We start from the raw sequence: 21,668 nt of genomic DNA on the forward strand, positions 1-21,668 counted from the left end.
GACCTGCTCACTGCATGTGAACGAAAATGTGCTTCCATATCTACAGTGTAAATTTTGTACTAAATGTACCAGTACAGTACTTAATGTCACATACACGGAGGTACAAGTGAACAAGATGTGAGGTTAGGGGGGGCTGTTACGGGCTACAATCATTCCCCCAGATATTGAAACAAGTGCTCCCTGTGGTGAGCTGCCATGTAATGTCTACGGAAAGGTGTGAATATATACACACCTTTCCATCGACAACTGCTCCACTGTTGGGGATATTTTAACTTTTGGCTGCAAATTGTAGCCTGAGAATACCTGCAGCCAATCAGAAAGCAGAGCCCTGTGACATGTTGACCTATGTTATAAAGACTTTCTTCCTGCCTGAAACACATGAACACGCCTCTGGGCCACAGGGGGAAGAAATGTAATTGTTGTGGCAAGCTGTACTTTGTGGCTGCTTGTTGTGTTTTCAGTGTTATTCCCTAACTTCACATCTTGTACCAAAAGTACACACCTACCTATGAGTACATACTGTACCCAAAAACTACAGAAAATTGGGAATAATTGCACTGAATGTTGTGGGCCGCAATCTAAAGCGTTACCAAAATATATTGTTCAAATAAGAATGAAAAAAGCCTTTGATAGTACCTCTACTTCACTTTAATCGTAACCTTTTCTGGAAATGAACAGAAATCCAACAAATCCATAAAAAAATTAAATATTGACATAACATTATAATGAAGTAACAATAAATACAAGTAATTACATAAATATACAGAAATCTTCTTGAAACACAAACTAATACTGCCATTTGTGAATAAGAGACATACATTATGCTTATTTCAAGAGCCTGTTGATATGGTGTTTGATGTGTACTGCTGTTTGCACCAAGAGCACAAAAAGTCAAACTGCTAAGACTGAAAAATGAAACTAAAGAGGAGTAATAAGATGTGTTGTGTTAATGCTGTTGTGTTCTACTTTCGCTGATTCAACCTAGATTTGATTTTTCGCTTGCTCACAATCACACGTGGGAGTCATTACGAGCAATAGTTCTCATTAGTAAATGATGTGTGGTATAAAATGTACTCACTGCTGTGTTAACAGGCCCTTAAAATAAGGTGTGATGTCAGTACAGACATTTATGACCAGGAGGAGTCAACTGGGTGGGCTACAGGCAAAAGTTGCCCCTAACCACAGATTCTGGATCAGTTTTCACTGATGAACAGGAGGTTAAAGGGGAACATCACCTAAATTTACAATTTCAATGTTATTTCCATGGCCTAGGACAGTTTAATGAACATTTTTTAACATGAGCTACTCTCTCTCAATGCGTTTAGGTACAGTAGCTCTTGATGGAATAATGCACTCAGGCTCAAGGCACAAAACTGCTCTTTACATCTTTCACCCTCACCATATGGATTGGCAGTGTTGGAGGGTGCTTGTTCTTAATTTGGTACAGCATAGTGCCAGTACTACTAAGTACTAAACTGAAGAGTAGCATCGTATATTTTACATTTGACTTCCTTGCTGTTCTGAATGGTCCCACACAGAGTTTCTTTTAGGGGGAAACTTTGCAGTAGAGGCAGATAAACAACTCCCTCCATGCAGCAGCAGCCGGAGCGCCCCCTACTCCCACCCACCGGCAGACTGAATGACAGAGGGTGAGCTCCAGGGCGCTGCAGCATGGAGGGAGACTGGCACAGAGCTAGTGGCTAAAAGTTTCCATTTAAGCTGGGCATACATTGTGCAACTTCAATGTTCAATGCAGTTTAATGCTATGCAAATTAAGCTATAGACCAAGATGCACTATGGGTCAAAAATATTTTCAGTGGTTAACGTATTAACCGTTGACATCCCTACTTGATGACATCACAAATCACAAAAAATTTAGTTTAAGCACTCTTGTTTTTGAATTGGGAGAGAGTTGTTCATGTTTACTAATATTCAGTCATAGACCATAGTAATAACATGTATGAATTTTGAAAACGGGAGTAGTTCCCCTTTAAGTATTATAAGGTGGGAGAAGACGCACACCCTGATCTGTGTTTAGGACCATCAGCTGCACTGGGTAGCCTCAACAACTCATGCTTAATCTTAGCCAGCCAAAATCCCTCCAGTGCAAGGGAGAGAAAGATACGGCAGGGGGGCAATCATAACAGAGACTGAGGTAGACACATTAGGTTGGCTCAGAGTAAGAGCTCTGGATACAAAACACTATTAACTTCCCCTGTGGTCACAAGTATCACGTGTTCAAAGTACGACATTTTAACAGCCCATAGTTGTTTGATGGACATTCGAAGACAATTCAACAATTATTTCATCAAATCTGTGATACATTTAGCTGATCAATCTGATCAATCCACTAACTGCTCATGGAAAGAAATAAAAAGTACAGAAAAGGCAGCATCAAAAAGCAATATGCCACAATAAACACCTAACTGACCAAAAATGTGATGGTTAATTTTTTTAAATATCTTATAACTCCCTTGTTTGGCTAAAGCACCACTGTAGTGTAGGTTATCATAGTTTAATGGCTAGTTGAGTTGTGTTTTGTTCCAAATGAGGTATTGTTGAGCATAGCATATTTAGCAACTCCAAGTACTTATTGTACAAAGAAAACATGAACTAACACAATATAAATACACTCACATCAAGCACCTTTGGAGCAGAGAGCTTTAAACCTATTGTTTTGGCCACACTAAGGAAAATCTGGGTCAAAACCCTCTGCCAAACTGGAATACAATGGCTAATAGTACTAATTACCACAAACTCTGTGAGACATTTTATTTTACAGTGCTAGTACAGCTGCTGTTTGCTGGTGTTTACTACTGATACTGGACGTTTCAGGAACCTTTGTGTCAACAAATTCATGCGTCGTGTTATTTTGGGGCAACACCACTGTTTTGTAGCAAAAGGTAAATACATTAACTGTAAAATAAAGTGTCTACTTAAAATTAGTAACTCTTCTAAAAAACCACATGTGCCTTGAGACAAATTGAATTCTTGATACAATAGCCATTTCAAAGATGTATATAGTACAAAGATGTATATATAGTACACAGCCCAAATACAGTCCTATGTAAGCTGGTGCTTTTAAAGTTCATAACAGAACATCAACAACATTTTGTAGCACCACATATTTGGAGATTATGGGCCATTCTTTGGATAATAAAAGAGCAAGGCATCATACTGTATATTCCTGATATACAAAAACATTCATCAGTATTTGCATATGAACAAAGATTGGCTAAATGTGCGAATACAAAGAGCTAAGACACAAAATAAATCACTTTTAAAAGTTAATACTATATACAAAAGATAAAAAGGAAAAAAATATCTTAATAAATTATCTTTAAAAACAATATTTTACAAAACTAACTTTGATTGTAATACAAAGTGATCCTGAATTTTCCAAATACTAATACAAGGCTCAACAACAGTTTTATGGTAACTAGGACTGACAAAAATGTTCTTGTGGTCACAGCTGTCACTGAAGTATTTTTGACAGTACTTTTTTGGCATATTGCAAGTAAGCGTATCTTTGACATTCAAGCGCAACAGAAAGTAACTTTCCGAATGTCTTGAGGAAACGTTGACCAATCGCAGGCACCAGAGAAGGAGCAGGAAGTGGAGGAGGTTAAAAGTCAAAGTAGAGAAGTGGGAGTGTAATTTCTCCAGCGCGGAGGCACCAAAGTCAAAGCCCCTTTAAGGCCGTTTGTGAAAGAATAACACTACAGGTATTTGAAAAAAATGTGAGGTTGAAAAACAAGGTATAGAGTATTTTTTACGAGCGTACCGAGCTCCATGGGTCTGTGCTCCAGTGGGGGCTAGACGGGCACGGCTGAGTATTGCACTGCTCACGATCTGGTGGCTTGTCATGGATCTCGCAGCTCAGATCATTGAAACGCTCGCCGTTTGGACGCTGACACACCACCAGCCTCGTCTTTATCCCACCTCCACATGGCTTGGTGCACTGAAGACAGCAGGAGGAGAGGGTGTGTTACACATACGTATGGGAAAAGGTTTCTGGGTGTGAAGGAAAAACTAGGGCCATTTCATGTGATAGGATAGAATCTGTATCTTTTGTGAAGCACGTGAGCCTGAACTTCTGCATCGAAGTATTTATTAAAACACAAATGAGCACAGTTTTACAGGTTACTGTTTTCTCTCTAAACTAGACCAATATCTGACAAGGAGCTGTGATCTGATGTAAACATCAGTAAAGTGATGTTTGTCTTACCTCTCCCCAGTTGCCATAGATCCACTGCGGACATGGCCCTGACTCACAGGACCGTTGCTCACTGGGCCGGCTACGATCCTCACAGCTGTTGGCGGGATAGCCGTTCTCATCCTGGCACACTACTACACGCCGCTGGAAACCTCCTGCACATGTGCTGGAGCACTGTAGTACAGAGAGTGGAGAGTGCACATTGTCAAATAGATGGTTCCCAAAAACAGATGCTCAGTGTATAGGTGGATATAAGTCTTGGAGGGATAAACTATATATTATTTATATTTCCTTTAGACCTAATGACGTATAAACATACACTAAAGTAACATCCAGCTGCAAAGTATTAAATCAATGTGTCTTTGAGGACATAAAAAAGTAACCAGTGGGATAAATGCAAACAGTACTCATATCAAATAATTGTGCACTATGAGATAAACACTGTGCGCACCCAAAGCCAGCACTCTTACAAACAATTCAGAGAACAGGAGAGAGACATCTCATGTCAAATTTATGACCACGTCTGCTGCTATATTAAAATACATATCCTCAGGACAGAGGCAGGAAGAGTCACTAGAAATAGCTTTAATCACTTCCTGGAATTATTTAAAGGTCACAGTTATTTTTGGACAGAGATCATCACTAACAGAATTTTTACAGCTGAACAATACATAGAAAGAGATCCATGGGGGAGGACAGTCGGTGGCTCCTGAGTCACGCTATCCTGTGGTGCTACGTCACAATAGCGAAGACCTTGTCTTAAAAAGAGAGCAAGGCCTTGACAAAGTCTGCATCAGGTTACTAAACGCAAAATAACTAGTTAGTAGAAATGGCTGGACTTAACAATTTACATTAGTTCTTAAACTACCACAAATCCCTGCAACACAAGCAACTTAGAGATCAATTGCCATCACAATGAACTAGGCTTTACTTTCTTGCAGTGCACAAGGTGAATATCTTTACCATTCTCATGTCTGTATGGGAGATGGTTCGCTTAGCTTAATACAAAGACTTGAAACGGGAGGAAACAGCTAGCCTGGCCTTGTCCAAATGTAACAAAATCCACATACATGAACCTCTGAAACTCAATAATTAATACTTTTGTATGTATGTTATCTCAAATGTGTATAAATTGTTGCCAAACCAGCTACTGGCTGTAGCATCATATTTACTGTACAGACATAAAAGTGCTCGCTATCTTCTCATCCAATGCTGTGTCTACACCAAAGGCGAAGCGTATTTTCGCATCACGTTTCTCACGCAAGTCGTACCGTAACATTATTTCTCTTTATCCACATTACTCCGCACCTTTTTTTTCTGTAATCAACCCAAAAAACGGAAACAGATGAAATGAAACGCTATCATTTTTGGGTTAATAACATTCTTCAAAGCCGCACACAGATCTGTAAATTTCACCACCTTCTCCAGGAAGGTCTGAATGACTGCTGCAGTAATGGTGGTATGAATCCAAAATGGAAAATTTTTGTTGTGATTTAATTGCAATAAACATCTCAAAAAGATTCTGAAATGACTACATCACAATGCTGATGTGAAAATGTCTGAATAAATGCTGTGTCAGGTCTGCAAAAAGAGAAGCAAACAACTTTAAAAATGCTTGTTTTCTGAAAGGAGTTTGGAGTAATCAGGAGTATCTCAAAACTGATGGGCTTTTGCTACATGTTGTCATGATAATTTCACTTGCAAGTTGAAACATACAAATAATGCCTGGGAAAAATTGACATCTATTTGAATCTTTGCATTGAACTTGTTTGCGCAAAAAACTTGCTTTTTGTTTGGTGTAAACACACTCTCGCCAAGAGAATAAAATGAATAAGCGTATTTTCCAGGTCTATTCCTTTAATCCTGCATTGACTCACCATTGGTTCAATCAATAGAGGATGACATTTCTCATGTCTTATTTGCCCACTTGCTAAAATTTTCTCTGGACTTATATTATTTGAGCTGAGGGTTTGAGCTGAGGGTAGAACAAAATTAAGCCTAACATTTCAAAGAAATGTTATTCGACCCTGTGCCATTGTGTGGAAGATGCCTTACCGCGCCCCAGGGTCCAGTCCGCCATTGGTGGGATTGGCTACGGGGCAGGTTGTTCCTGGCGCTGGCATTTGGTGAGGACGGGAAAGGTCGGGACTCGGTGGAGCGGGACGGGCATTGAGACATAGCACAGTCCTGCTCTGTGGTAGGACGATCGTCTGGGTCACACTCACTAGTATTCACTTCTTGGTCACTGAAGTTGACGCACAGTACCTGCCGTGTCGTCTTCCCCTGGCCACAGGTTACTGAGCACTGAACACACACACAGAGAACAGTGGATTAAGACAAGCAGAACCATGGTGTGAGAGACTTGGGGGGGGGGGGGATATTAACCGTTCATATTGACTTGCTATTAGTATGGCTTAAATGGGCCATCTATATGCGTTCTTTAACCTGCATTTTACAGATGTTGACAACTCTGAAACAAAAATTTGACCATTAATCACTGTAATAACTATGGGGTTATCATATGATACCATTATCACTAGCCTTCTCATCCATAAATGGGATTGACTTAGTAACTGTCTTTCCCTCTTCATCCTTCCTAGGTAGTGCATATCCCATGATGGTCCAAAACAATGCCTGAAGCCACACCTGGCATTAACATGCTTCTTTTAGTGATCCAATCACAAGTGGACAGCTTTAAGTACAGCCCTCCTGAGGACGCCTTGAGATCCCATCACTCAGACCGCTCAGGGTCATACTGATGGACTTCCACCCAACTGAATTCCTCTGTGTAAGTGGAAGTATGTACTCATTACCAGATCAACATTGTCATATTTAAGACAGGCACCCACAACAACAGGTGAAATGGATTTTTGAGGACGCAGTCCAAGATGTCTGCAAATTTTGAAACATGCTGGGTGATTCTGTTTATCTGAAAATGCCAAAGAACAGACTTAGTCTGGTTTGTTTTGATTTGTTGTTATTCTTTTAAGTGAAGACAGACTAGGCACAGGAAGTGTGCTTCCTCCTGCCGGTTAAAAAACAAGAATGCATTTGGTCTTTTTTGGCAAATGTAAATTATGTACGCGTTTATTTGCATATAGAGTGAGCTCCGATCACAAGTGGTCACTCAAGACGGATGTGGAGACGCATGTTGATGCCAGGACTGAACAGGGCCAAAATAGCTATGGCTGTTGCTTACATCCAACTGTATCTGATCTCAAGAGGCAACATACTTAAATCTAACTGGGGGAAGCAATAACTCCCAGTTTGATAACATGTGTCCTCAGATACGGACTTGTTGACCCCATTTCCAGCTGACACTCGAATGGACACTGACCCCAAAGGCCTGCTGGAGGCCAAAATCAGAGCGACTAGCAGAACTATGATGAGTATGAACTATCAAGTACATCCAGATGGAATCCTGATGCCACCAAAATGGAAACCCTCCGCTTATCAGCTGAGCCTTAAAAACAAGGCTTATTTTTGCCACGGTCCAACAATAACTGAAAGCAAGCTTGACTTGGTCTCAAAGATGCTGACACAGCTCTCATTCCACTTAAACATGAAATGTTGCAAACGGCCATGGCTCTGGCACTGGCTGACAATGGAGTATCTCAAAGGACCCAAGTACACATATCTTTCTTTTCAGGAAAATAACACAGAACAGATCTTCTGCCAAACACTAATGGTGTCTCACTCAGCTCTTCCCTTGCAGTCCACTTTATGTCTTGCATAAGGTGATCTATTATACTTATGCAACAGCCGTCTGCTTAAAAACCTCGCCTGGGATTACACTGTCCAGAGGTTTATATTGCTCTGTCACAATGTTATGTATTTCACTTGGTTTTAGATACTGTAAGAGGGTTTTACATGCTATAAGTCCATGTATGTGATGTGATACTAAATGAAGCTGTTGGGTAACATATTGTTGGCTGCACAGGCCCTGAGAACAATAACAAAAGTCAGTCACAATTGAGGGTTCTGTCACTGCGGGACACAGCAGCCCATTGCTTTGGGTCAGTAAAATGTGTGTGTGTGTGTGTGTGTGGCTAGGATAGGCCTCTGAAATCTTTTTTGGCCTTGGGATGAACTATTTCCTTTCGAGGGGGTCAATGAGTATCTTTGGCTTGGTGGTACATGTGTGTGTGGGTGTGTGTGTGTGTGTGTATGGTGACCAGACCTGCAGTCTGACTGTAGTGTATCACCAGGACTCTGATGAGAAACATCTGTAAACAAGACTGGAGCCCCTCACTGCAGCCTCTTGCATCTCCCAGCTCCAGAAACTTTTGCCTCCCTCCTATTCTCCTAATTCCCTCTCTCTCTCTCTCTCTCTCTCTCTCTCTCTTTCTCTGTCTCTCTCTCTCTCTCCCTCTTTCACACACACTTGCCTTTTTCCAGCCCTCCTCAAAACCTCGATACACACTCGCCTTCCAGCTGCCATCCTGTCTTCACATCTTTCCTCACACAAACATCTACATAGCGTGTGTAGACACTAATTGTCAGTGTGGGTGAAAAATAATGTTGAGTGCGCTGCAATAAATACACTTTACAGTAAGAAAAACATCTGGATGGTAATATTGACAGCATACAATTTAGGTTAATCAACAGTTGTCTGTCAGTATAATAAGTTGCAGATCTGAGGAAAATGCAATTCAACAGGAAAATTTTACACTTATTTAAGCTGTCCTCTACAACACTGAGTGAGCTTGTATACATTTAGGTGCAGCAACTTCACATTGTAATTTTGAGATAACTTGGTCATTTAAACCTAATAAATGATGATGGGTGCTTTTCTTACCACTGTCCATTCCAGCACTTTCCACTGTCCGCAGGCCACGACTGAGCACACTTCTCTGGCAGGGGGTTTTGGCAGGTGGGCACACGCCGACTCCTCTGCCACACCACCCTGGTTGTCACGGCAACTCACGTAGCGCATGCGTGTCCCTTTGCCACAGCTGGCACTACACTGTTGTACAGAGGAGAAAGCTTAAGAAGCTGGAAACCAACAAAAAGACAACCAAATTGAAGATGTGACAGGACTACCAACCTGGGTCCAGGAACCAAACCGCCACTGGGTTTTGTGGCCCTGGTGGGAGGGGACTTTAGTCCCTGGGGGAACAGGGTGGCTGCTGGGACACTGGGCCAGTTCACAGTCCTGTGGAAGGACGGACACATACACCCATTCATGCAGTGATTAACAAAATGAATATACTGTAACAACATCTGTCCCTGAACACAAAATACCATGAATATCAGAGATAGTTCCTCTGACATGGGAGCGTCATTAATGACTTAAACTATATTCGTTCAGCTCTTCGTTTGAGAGTAGTTGTGTTTCCCATCAACCCTTTCCCTTACCAAAACAACATTAACAGGGTCCGCCCCGTCAGTTAAAACTATGGATTGTGGCAGTAAGCCACTCAGCATAAAGCCCTGATCCCTGTCATAACAGGTCATAGTGGAGTGGTATTCAGGGCTCCAATGTCCATGCTGGCGTGGTTGTAAACTCCACCCCTAATCCACCCCCTTGTCCCTCACCTTCCGCCCTTTCCTCTTTTTCCTCCATGCCCTCTGGTGCCCTCTGACCCCCAGTCTCTAGGAATGAGGGCCCTAATCAAGTTGCACAGGCTCTGAGCAGGCTCCACATTCCACATGCTGCTTCCTGACAGAAGCAAATAGTCCTCATGGACCCCCTAAAGAAGCTCTATGCACACTTCCTGTCAGACTCACATTTTACCAGATTATCTTTAAAAATATGATTTTGTTATTGTCATGTGAGTTTGTGTGCATTTACAGCTTTAGGGCATTCGTAAATGATATAAGAGGCCAAAGGAGTGTTCAGAACTGTTCAGCTTTCATCCAGTCTATGTGTAGTAGAATCGAGAAAAGCATCCCTTGCCTCCACTTCTCTCTACTTATACTCAGTCCTTCATCCATCTTTCCGTCTTTCTTTTCCTAAGCCCTGCTTGATGGCTGGTAGGACTAGCGACTGGTGGCCCACTTCATGGCTGGCTGGTTAGAATCACAACGAGGTGGGGCGACTGCTTCAGGGTCACTGGCTCTGTCGGCCCAGGCACCGGAATTAAGAGCCGCTGCGACTAGAGGGGGGCCTCACACTGAGTCTGCATGCTCAGCCCTCTGAAATGGGTTTACGCCCCACGCTGACCAAACAAATCTTTCATTCAGCTCAAAATAGGTTTCTTTGGCGTTTCTGTGTCTCCTTGCGTGTGTGGAACATTTCATAAACAAATGCATGCAAGAATATAAAGTGGAGCTGTCAAAATGAACACACTTATTTTTGCTATTAATTTGAATTAACAAAACAAAACAAAACAACATTAGCTGCTAGCCACCGGCTAAGCCACTGCCATGTTGAGAGCTGTGTGCAGGCAACTGATAAGATCTGAATTTCATGTGCAGCCACTTTAAGTTTCCAAAAACAGCTGTCACAACTAAGGGGTAATTTGAAGTAAATGCATGGGCAAAATCCAAACTGAGAGCAAATACTTATAAGGGAGACAAAAACGCCCTCTGCCAGACTTTAGTGTCTCATAATGAATAAAGAGTATTCTAAAGAACAGCTTACCAGGTTAACAGGTTACCCTAAAACACTTGGGCTTTCTTATGCCGATTCTATCACAGTTGTATGTCTCTATGTGGGGATAGTGAGACCGATATAACCTCCCCCTCTGTCTTTCCCTGTGGACCAGACTAGATCAGACAACATAGCTTTATTGAGACCAGGTGGAAATGAAATGTGTGTTTGTCTGTGTGTGTTTTAAGTGTCAGTGTGCTTGAGTGTGGATGCTTCCTTCTCTCCTCACAGGAGAGATATGAATCAATCTGAGACTCAACCATGGACTGTTGCTCTCGCAGTGAGGAGATGAAGAGATTTTGGGCAGTTTAGAGAAGTACGAGAAAGAAGTACGAGAGGCAGAAAAGATGCAAGGAAGAAAAAGCCCTCCTTACCTGGGTGTCAGTGGGTCGGGTAGCAGCATTACATTCAGTGTCATCCATGACAGCACCATAAGAGCCAACTACACACTTCACCGCTCGCATCTGGTAGCCTGGCCCGCACGAGGTAGTGCACTGGGTTCAAAGAGGGAAAAAAAGGAGTGGTAGGGAACATTAGCAACAGTGAGCCAGAGAGAAAATGGAGAAAAGGCAAGCAAAAAACATGACAGTGTATCAGAGCCAGAAAAGCAACTCCCACACACAACAAATAAAAAACTGTAAACCAGGTTTAGCAAATGAAAAAAACATTTTTTTACTCCTCCACTCTCCTGAAAAACATTCTGAAATCCAAGTTTCTGAGATCAAATACGTGACATACCTTTGCTCATATACATTGCACTTGTCTTTTTTTTCCACTGTAGCCAAGTCAGAGTGTACTACAACACTCTCTTCTGCCTCACTGCCTCCAATGAAATAGGGTCAAACTTGTGTGGCGGCAACTTCAACTACCATTTGTCCACGCTTCATTAAACAACTTCAAATATACCTTAACGTGCGCACATCCTCTGATGGGGGGCACAAAAATATCTCAAATATTTGGGTGTTCAGTCCTCTGTGCACACACACAAATGAGACAGAGCCTGTACACACAGACACTATATATTGTATGCATAGCCCTATAATGCTTCTCTAGAAGAGCACGCCTACACACATCATCCATAGCTTTTGTGTATATATGTTGGCAGGCAAGAAAAAGGGGGACAGTGCTAAATGATGAACTTTGCTTGTCCATGTCCCTCCCCTTGCTTTACATCTGGGGAGAGTTCACCAGAAAAGCAACAGTAACTGTAAATGTGGAGCTTCCAATCAACTGGGTAGACTTTGATATTAACTATATTGCTGCACTTATGAAGAAGGGGTGAAGCATATATATTGCAACTTACCATGGTCTGCATAAATACTTGATTCTGATTGGCTGCAGGGTGTTCATTTACTCCTGACAACAGATAACTTCAAAGTATTTCCTTTGAAACTTCCTGTTTAGGTCTCTAAATGAATGTAAGGTAGCAGTATCAGCCTGTATCAAAAATGAGTTACCATAGCAACAGGGATGTAGCCAAAGCCTTGATTTACAATTTATTGCAATAATTTACAACATTGAGTTTCATACTTTAGCACCTAATCCTTCGAGTGTATCACTTGTTTGTGAAAATCTTGATATTCACTCACCTGTCCCCAGGGTCCGACCTGCCAAGAGGCACACTCCTGCTGCTGGCACGTCTGCACCGACTCTGGCTTAGATGCACCACAAAAACGGTCGTCTAAACGGTCCTCACCAAACTGACACCACGTCTGCCGGTGCTTATAGCCTTTCCCGCACGTTACAAGGCACTACAACGAAAATATATAGAGAAAAATAAGTATGCAGTGTACTACATGAGGACTGGTTGTTACCAGCCACTGAGCCTGCTTGAATTCCACATCAAGACAGACGAAGATCACTTGTTGTGTGTTGTAAATAAAAAAAATAAATAGAGGTTGGATCGGAACAACAGAAAGGGTCACAGTGTGTATTTATGTGTGAGTACAGTGCATATGTATACAGTGCAGTGAAGGTGTTTGTATTTATCAGCACCACATGGGAGATCTGAAATATTCCTGGAATGCAGACCAAGCTTGGCAATATCCTTGCACTACAATGTGTAAACTGTACAGCATTTAGGTACAATCTTACCCTACAATCAGTGATTTCCCAACACTCACTGTAGTGTAAGGCGGGGAGTAACTCTCCCAAAGCTGAGACGTGCACACACTGGGATTTTACATTTGACCCAGATCACTTCTAGCTTAGAACTACAGTATTTACACTGTACTGTAAACTGCACACTCTTTGCATTGACTAAAGCTTCATAAACACCAGGAACTCTTTCTCACAGATAAATGTATATGCTTTGGCTCAAATAATATCTCTAACAGAATCACAGAAATGGCATAGTCAGCATTCCTCTCAAGATGCTTTATTCTATGTACGTGAAATTAAGGAAGGAATACTTTTGTGTAAACATTAAGCTCCATGGCCTCAATCAACTATATGTGACCAATAAGTATGGTCTTCCAGTCAATAAGAGCTGAACTGACCTCAGACCAGTCGCCAGTCTTCCATTGTGGACAGAGGAATTCATTGCAGGGTTGGACGGTCAGCTTGTCCCTTTGACTGCATTTGCTCTCATCACCACCAGCCTCGGCTGCCTTTCGACACACTGCCCCTCGACGGCGGGTGCCCCCACCACAGCTCTTGGAGCACTGCAGCACAAACATTTTAACCTCAGCTAATGTAAACATTATACACAACCCGTGATAAACAAACATCGGGATTATGCTCACACACAAACGCAACAAGTCCTACAACAATCTTACCTCTGACCAAGGCGAGTACTCCCAGCCACCCGGGTTACAGTCTCCATGGCAACCTTCCTTGTCATCAGGTTTGCGCTGACCACTACAGTAGCGATCATCAACCTTCTGGGGTTTACCATCTGTACGGCTGATTTTGGCACAGTATATTTCCAGGGTGCGATATCCAAGGCCGCACTGAGCTGTGCACTCACTCTTACGAGCCACATGCCACCTGCGTCGAGGGTGATCAGGAAAATCCTTGTCAGTATTTTGAACGCCTGAGTTATTGATTGGCTTGCTGAAATAGTAATACAAACCTGAGTTCACATTCAGTGTTACAGGGCTCAGTGATGACAGCGGGTCGAGCTGTACCGTGACACCTCTGGTCTGACACCACCACCCTGTCCGACTCTCTGCTACAGAGAATCTTCCGCTTGCGCTCTCCTATAAAGACATAATGACGTTTGGACAGTAGGTACATTTTAAAAAGTTAATCTTACAATTCTTAAGCTCCATATACCAACCAAACATTGTAATTCTGCACTCACAACAATATATATTTTCATCTCCACCGTAAGAGATATTAAAGGGGAACTATTATGCTCAGTGTCAAGTTCATACTTGTATTTTGGGTTTCTACTAATGTTTACATGCTTTAATGTACAAAAACATTTTTTTCTCATACTGCCCATGGCTGCTGCACCTCAAATCACCCTCTGACTTAGATGCTACCAAAAAAAGCCCAATCTGCTCTGATTGGTCAGTGTTTCTGTCTCTGCATCAGTGTTAACGCCATGGTAGCTGGAGCAATAATTAACAGAAGGAAAGTGATCTAAAACTGGGGAGAAATTAACAGCATCAATAACCAAGACTACAGGTTTCTCTGAGGTTAGCATGTAGCAACACTTAGCAAGAGTATGTAATGTAAACACTGTTTTAATGTGCCTGGAGCAGATGACAAATATAGAAATCTGCCACAAGTGGACGTCATTTTAAAATGTTGGCCATGTTTAATATGAACATACGACATTGTGACTGGCCCACACAGTAGAGCGGTCACCCACTGATCGGACGGTCTGTGGTTCCATCCCTGACCATGACAGCCTACATGTCGAAGCATCCTTGGGCAAAATACTACCCAAGATGAACCCAAATTGCTCCTGATGCTGGTCGTCTGTGTGTGAATTAATTCCTGATGGTGGCAGGTGGCCCCATGTAGGGTAGCCTCGGCCACCAGTGTATGTGTGCATGAGCGCTGTCAGTAGTGTTAAAGCACTTTGATTTTTTGCTAAGACTAGAAAAGCACTATTCAAGTGCAGTCCATTAACCATTTTAAATGAAGACCTAATTTTGCTGTTTTTATGTTGTTCTTTGATGAGAAAGACAAAGCAATATGCAAACATTCATGACTAGACTTGCTATCTAGGGTTTCATCAATGCATCCTCCACTGCCTGACCTCAGCTTCTTTAAGATCCTGCAAGTAGTTGTCTGAGATAACGCAACAGCTTGCTCGAGTACAATATAGATCCTCACAGGATCACAATGACTACCAGCAGCAGTTTGTTTACTTCAACTTGGCTCTTGTGTTGACATCCCTGCACTGAATCACAGTGAACCAACTGTACTGAGGAGAGAGATTTAAACCTCATGTGGCTGCAGGAAAAAGTTTCTGTATCAGTACCTGATGTTACCCAGCTTTGCAGCTCAGTGCTATGAGAGCTTTGTGTGCTGCAAACTGCCAGAGAGGCCGTATAAATCGGAAAATCAAAAGGTGCTGAGGGCATTAAATGATAGTTGTTGATTCTGCTGTGTGAATCATTGGTTTCTCTTTGGAATTTACTGTTGGTTGTTCAAGCAGGGCAGTGTCAAAAAGTGGAGAAATAAATTCTCAGACAAAGTGTTTGACTCAAAACACATAACAGGTTTTCGAGTTTACCTGTGATCCACCTCTGCACGCCTACGTACTCAGACATATCCAGGGTCATGTCAAAGAAGGTAATCTGACACAGCGTACTATGAGGTCGGACTTTAATCACTTGTTCCAAACCTTTATGTCTAGCATGAGGCTGTCAAGTTTAGCAAGACAATCCTCTCTCTCCTGTGCCTCTGGCTCAGCCGCTCCCACGTCTCCTTTCTCCATTCCATCTCATCTTTACTCTCACCACACCATTTATCATTGACCACTCCCATCACCTCACTGTGCCAACCCCTCATGCCTCCCCCTCACCTTGGCACAGGCGGCTGCACTCCTGCCAGGGCCCATAGGCATCCCAGAAGAACTGCTGAGGTTTGTCTTCTATGGGGATGTTAAAGGAGTACCTGACATCTGGGTTGTAAAGGTTCCCCACAGACAGCACCTGTGGAATATGCAGACAATGTGATATGCATTTTTATACAATGAGATTCAGAGTATTTAACATCATGGATTTTTCACAACCACACACATAAAAGTGAAAACTTTTGGAGGTCAAGCCTGTACAAATATTTAAGTTCCTGCATTCAAAATAGTGGCTCATGCCACCACTTCTTAATCAGTCTAGCTCTTCATCTCCTGCATGGCATACTGAGCCATCGGGATAAGGACAATTTACCTGGACAATGATCTCCTCCTCGATGCGGTCAGTACAGTTGATCCTCTCAATGACATGGTCAGAGCCACTGTACTCGATGACGGCATTTCCTGCTTTGATTTCCCTTTTGAACATGCTGACCACAAACTCTCCATTAAGCAGGAACTCTCCACGGCTATTTGATATGGCTGCAGAGACAGAGCGAGAGAGCCAGAATGAGCACAATTCCATCTAAGATCCAGTAAGCTATGCTTAATAGACTTTTTACATGGCAGACATTTTGGCAAGTCATAGTAGGAGGAGCACAGGTGTGTACCCTTGCACATTAAGCCCGTACCCACCTCTGGCCCCCAAACTAAACTGTAGCTGTAGCAGGATTTGTTTCAAAGCTGTAGTAAATATAGAGGTATACTATAAAACTAGACAATCTATATTTGGTATATGGCTCCAGAGGAGTGTTATTGCAACCTGCCGTACAAACAGAACTTTTGATGATATGTTGAAGTTGGTTTTACAAGTTTGTTAGCCATTGAATAAATTATTAATTTAATGTGTCATGCATTAATTCTGCCAGATCGCTAAAGTTAGCTAGCTTCTGTGCAATACTTGCAACTGGCAGCACTGCTAAGTTAAAACTATATAGGCTACAAACATTTTAATTTGTAAGTTAGAAAATTCCGTTGGAGTGTCACATAAGCATTACAATCCCTTCATGTATTTAACACAAACATGCATATCCGCATCTATTATGGATAGTCCAAAATTATTGTTCTTTTGACTTATACAAGCTAAAATAAACAAAACAATTGGTTGTTTCTGCATGTGTCAGGGCAGCTTAGCAACACTGTGGCTAACATTTACAGTAAGGCACATGCAGTAAGCAGCAGTAAAGTCTTATTGGGCTAAAATAATCCTCTATTCCTGCACAAGTCCCCTCCAGGGGCATCCTGTTCTGTGCAACAGCCAGTCTGCTGCACTCATTCACCCTAATGCGATTATGGAGCTAATTTCCTGCCTTTACTTTCCTCGCCATTTCACACATTACACTAATATGACCGTAGAGAGCGGCCCTCATTCCGACAAATCGTCTCCACTTTGGGCCCCTAATGACTGTGCGTGCCCATACACAAACACTAAACACTTGCACAATAAAGATGACAACTGGAAAATAATGTTCAGAAGATTGCATGGTGGCATTAAATCAAGCATACAGTCACATATAAACACATACACAAAGAAAAGCAGAAAACAACAACAAAAACAGCAATATGCAGACAAATACGCACATAACACAAACTGACACACATTAGTTGACCTTGATGGAATGTCAGCCAGAGGGCCATCAGAGCTCAAGTATTAGCATGCTCGTGCCAACGAGATATGTACACTAATAGCTGACAAAGCAGACAGGCAGGCATATGGTACAGAAAGACGCAGATTTACAGAACCAAAGAAAACACACACCTGTGCACACACAAGAGATGCAATGCTTATAAACCAAGTGACCTTGCTGGAATGGTACCCACAGGCCTAGTTCTGGCTCATTAACGTGTTAGCATGCACACACTATATGCCAACTCCATGGGTTTGCACTACATGACTTTACATTAAGGTCTGTGATTCACATTAACAGACAGGCAGAGACAGAACAAACAGGCTTTCAACAGCACATTGATTTAGAATTGGATGAAAACAAAGATATTAAAAGTTTTTTCTTTTCAACAAAATGTTGGATATCTTACCGAGGTAGTTGTCATCCTCCGGTTTCCCTGAATAGCTGTGTTGACGCACATCTATATTTGTAGCACCACTGGGTATTCGCACGACTTCATTATAGCCTGTAAATACCATGAGTATTGTGTTTACATCGTTAGTACAGTCTAAGTCTGTGCCTATAAATGAATCCCACTCTCAGCGCTTGTCATTCTGACAACTAAGCACATGTAAAAATCTGGTAAAGCAATATAAAAAGAGTTGCTGAGTGTTTTGTACTTGCTGGAAGTGAAATGATAGTGTAATAAAAGAGGCTATAGCTCACCATAGTGGACGATGTTGAAGGTGCCTGCCACAGTTTTGCAGGAAGAGTTGTCACCTCCACACACACCACACTTGTCCCTCCTGGCTTTAGAGTTCAATACATGGTCACAGCCCGCTTGCTGCTCAGTAAAGAGGTAGGAGGGAGAAATGTATCAAATATGAAATAAGAAAATGCCAAGAGTAATATAAATGGTAGTAATAAAAAAGGGAAAAAAAAGAGGGAAAGCGGAAAAAAATTGAATCATATGACAATGCACTGGTAGGCTGCAAAAACAGGGAAGAGAGCAAAATAAAGACTTTCTTCAGCTAACACTCTTTATTCTAGTTACTTGGCAAAAGTTCAACTCTTCAATATTTACATGTTAGATAAAAGGCCTTCTACTTGGCCATTATTTCTTGATGAAATACTGATTATGAAGAAAGAAGTCAAACCCAGTGACCTTTAAAATAGTTACATAAGAACTTATTGAGTTATAGCCATATTGCTGACATCCATCTGAAAGAGATTTCCTTTAAAACATCACACTATAAATGGAAAGAGCTCTGCTTGTGATTGGTTTTTATAAAGATGCATTTTTTGATTTTGAACCACAGTCAAACCAAAACAATGTGTGTGGTTAAGCGTGTACACAGAGTAACCCACTGCTTCCTTAAGAAGATAATTGATGTGTATGATATGTTAGTAATCAAGCTCTGTTTCCCAGTGTCCAGTGCAGTGTTTGAGAACAGCCTCTTAAGTTTGTAATATTTCGGAGCCTCACCCTGCACAGGCCCTGGACACAGATGTCGTTGGTATCGGGACCACATGGCGTGCCATCAATGACCCTGTCCCTGAGCTGATAGTAGGCTGTGCTGCCTGCCACCCTGCAGAACAGCTTACACCTGTCCTTCATCAGGACTGACAAAGAAAGAAAGACAGAGAAAAACACTTAACACAGGAAGGTGCCATGACATACTTACATTATGTATATTATGCACAAGTGAAACAGGGCTGACTAAAGGAGCAAGCATGATGCCAGAGTGAAAAAAGGACGCTCACTTCCGCTGTACTTGGGCACCCAGCGAACATTAGGAGGTAGACCGTTGATGTTGAAGTGCCTGCCATCGAAAGCTGCACATTGCTCCTCCCTGAAGTCCTTCTTCTGCTTGGAGCAGGGCTCAGAATTACAGGAACGAAACTTCATTCGGCGACCCACACAATACATTCCTCCATTCCTGGGGCTGGAAGCAAGAGTGAGGAAGTGAACGGACCAATCATTGGTTTAATTGAGTAAATATTTTAGGTAGAAGCTTTAGTAAGCAGTTTTCCCCTACAGATTTAAACATTAATCTATCCGCCCGTTCTCCTTTTAATTCTATTGCCCACCATCACACACCTAGAGTATGACTTTTGCATTGTTTCCCATTCTTTTCTATCCGTCCATTAACCTAGGATGAAAGGCAACATTCAAGGAGAGATCTCTTTATTTCCCAGGAAACAACCCTGTCCTGATGAACACTAGCTATGGAAGGAATTCCTGAAGGAGGCTTGATCTATGGAACATTGACTTCAACAGCTAAGATGGAGACATGGTCCACTAGACATGCATGACTACAAAGAGAGAGACTGCTCACACGGGTCGGTTGCATTCGCGCACGGCGATCTTGATGCCCCCGCCACATGTCCGCGAACAGGTACCAAAAGGGCTCCAAACTCCCCATGCACCCTCCACAGGTGTTGCGTCATGCTCTTTGGCTATACACAGACCATGTTTGCAGTGCTGCAATGAGAGAGACACAAGAGAATAAAGTAGCATGAATGAAGAGAGCATATATAGGAGCAAAGGGAGAAAATGAGTGTATGAATGAGTGAAAGAAAAACAAGAGGATGACAGAGAAAAAAGTAAAAAAGGGAGAGAAACAGGCAGAGTGAGCACACGAAATCTTATCCATGGACCTGGCAACACATCTATCTGCTCTTCCGTGCTTTGATGCTAATCTGGGAGAAATTATACAGTGAAGCAAATGGAAAAAAAAATAGGAACTGAAAAATACATTTCACGGCCGGGTCTGGCTGGACAGAAGACAAGAAAATGTCACGCACATAGTCAATAAATATATCTCAGCTCATAACAGGAAGATAATCTTACACTGTTCAGCAAACAGACTCAAGCGTAAGTGTTTAGTCTGGTGTAGTGCATGGCATGGGATGAGAGGTTCGTGTAAACATGAAAAGGTTTCAATATGTGTGTGTATCTGTGCGTCTTTGGACTTCACGTCGCTTTCATGTTCTCTCGGTCTTAGTGGTAGGAAGCGAGGGCTTAGTGAGAAAGTCCTAATTAAAAGCTAGACTCAGAGAGTCGCCTCCATCGTTTACAACTATACACCACCTACTTATATGCCAGCTAGGTTCAATTACTAGAGTTTACATTGTGTTAATGGCAAGTCGATTATTTTTTTTGGAACTTGTTTTTTGTTATTTTAAATTAAAATCCTTGTGATCAATTTTATGGTCATGAGTCACTGGAAAATTTGTGAGATTAAAGCAAGGAATTGATTAAGGATTGTCAGATCATAACACAGAACCATATGAGTAATAAACCATACTGTAATAGAAACAAGTAGTGTTTAAACACTTCACATGCTTTTTCCCTTCACACGTTCACCCCCAACTTTTACTTCAATAAAACACAGTTTAATTTCTTACTTCTTGCTCCCGACACTTTTTTTTCATAATTTCCCCATGACACTTACTTTTCCAGGGGAGCAGTCAGTGCCGTCCGCCCATGGCATGTGCTGGGTTCTGCAGCCCCGCTGGGCGCCCTCTGGACTGGTACACCACAGCCTCCGACACTGGGTCTGACACACACACACACAAACACACACACACACACACACACACACACACACACACACACACACACACACACACACACAGTTAACACTTTGTGTGAACTCTGAGATTCCATAAGAAACAGACAATCATAAAAAAAAGCAGGGCACATACATGTTAAGAACTTCACCGCAGAGAACTCAGTAAATACATGGACTCCAGTTGGCATACATCCAATTTACTGCACATTTTAAAGCATTAAGCCAGAAGGAGACACCATACAGCAAGTTTGCTGTATCGGCCACCTCATTAGCCAGGTGTGTGTTAACCAATGGCTTACATACCTTTCTGTCAAATTATAATCCAAGTTAAAAAAAATCACCGCGCTTAAAGGAATAATTCAGATTTTTTGTGTGGGGTTGTAGGACATATGTATCCATATTCAGTGTATTGCCTGCTATTACCTAGCAAGTAGTTGGTGGTGGGCACGCCATTAGTACCAACAGGAAAGCTAAGAAATGTAGTGCTGTGTGTGGGGCCCACAGATTCTGAACAAACCCTTAAAAACGTAATAAAAAAATCAAACTAATAAAGGCGATCCCCAGAGAGAGAAAAAATCTGTTTTTGGTCAAAGGATTCTGGTGGCTTTGAAGAGAGCACAGATGAGGGTTTCAGTTCCTG

The 21,668-nt window shown here is 42.0% G+C and overlaps 1 protein-coding gene across 1 annotated transcript in view; it reads right to left on the reverse strand.

Annotated features, from left to right (window-relative positions):
- The window catches only part of LOC131966925 (A disintegrin and metalloproteinase with thrombospondin motifs 9-like), a 50,743-nt gene that overhangs the window by 18,734 nt on the left and 10,341 nt on the right, over window positions 1-21,668 (reverse strand). The window contains exons 11-28 of the mRNA XM_059328608.1: window positions 20,909-21,013; window positions 19,790-19,935; window positions 19,215-19,396; window positions 18,937-19,073; window positions 18,177-18,294; window positions 17,881-17,976; window positions 16,160-16,326; window positions 15,796-15,925; window positions 13,885-14,011; window positions 13,589-13,799; window positions 13,310-13,474; window positions 12,401-12,562; window positions 11,186-11,305; window positions 9,264-9,371; window positions 9,015-9,182; window positions 6,272-6,520; window positions 4,229-4,390; window positions 3,785-3,961 (exon numbers count right to left, since the gene is read on the reverse strand). Coding sequence (XP_059184591.1) covers window positions 3,785-3,961; window positions 4,229-4,390; window positions 6,272-6,520; window positions 9,015-9,182; window positions 9,264-9,371; window positions 11,186-11,305; window positions 12,401-12,562; window positions 13,310-13,474; window positions 13,589-13,799; window positions 13,885-14,011; window positions 15,796-15,925; window positions 16,160-16,326; window positions 17,881-17,976; window positions 18,177-18,294; window positions 18,937-19,073; window positions 19,215-19,396; window positions 19,790-19,935; window positions 20,909-21,013 — 2,730 coding nt within the window. The remainder of the gene's footprint in view (window positions 1-3,784; window positions 3,962-4,228; window positions 4,391-6,271; window positions 6,521-9,014; window positions 9,183-9,263; window positions 9,372-11,185; window positions 11,306-12,400; window positions 12,563-13,309; window positions 13,475-13,588; window positions 13,800-13,884; window positions 14,012-15,795; window positions 15,926-16,159; window positions 16,327-17,880; window positions 17,977-18,176; window positions 18,295-18,936; window positions 19,074-19,214; window positions 19,397-19,789; window positions 19,936-20,908; window positions 21,014-21,668) is intronic.

The sequence above is a fragment of the Centropristis striata genome, chromosome 3 (genome assembly GCF_030273125.1).
Source record: "Centropristis striata isolate RG_2023a ecotype Rhode Island chromosome 3, C.striata_1.0, whole genome shotgun sequence".
Taxonomy (NCBI): domain Eukaryota; kingdom Metazoa; phylum Chordata; class Actinopteri; order Perciformes; family Serranidae; genus Centropristis; species Centropristis striata.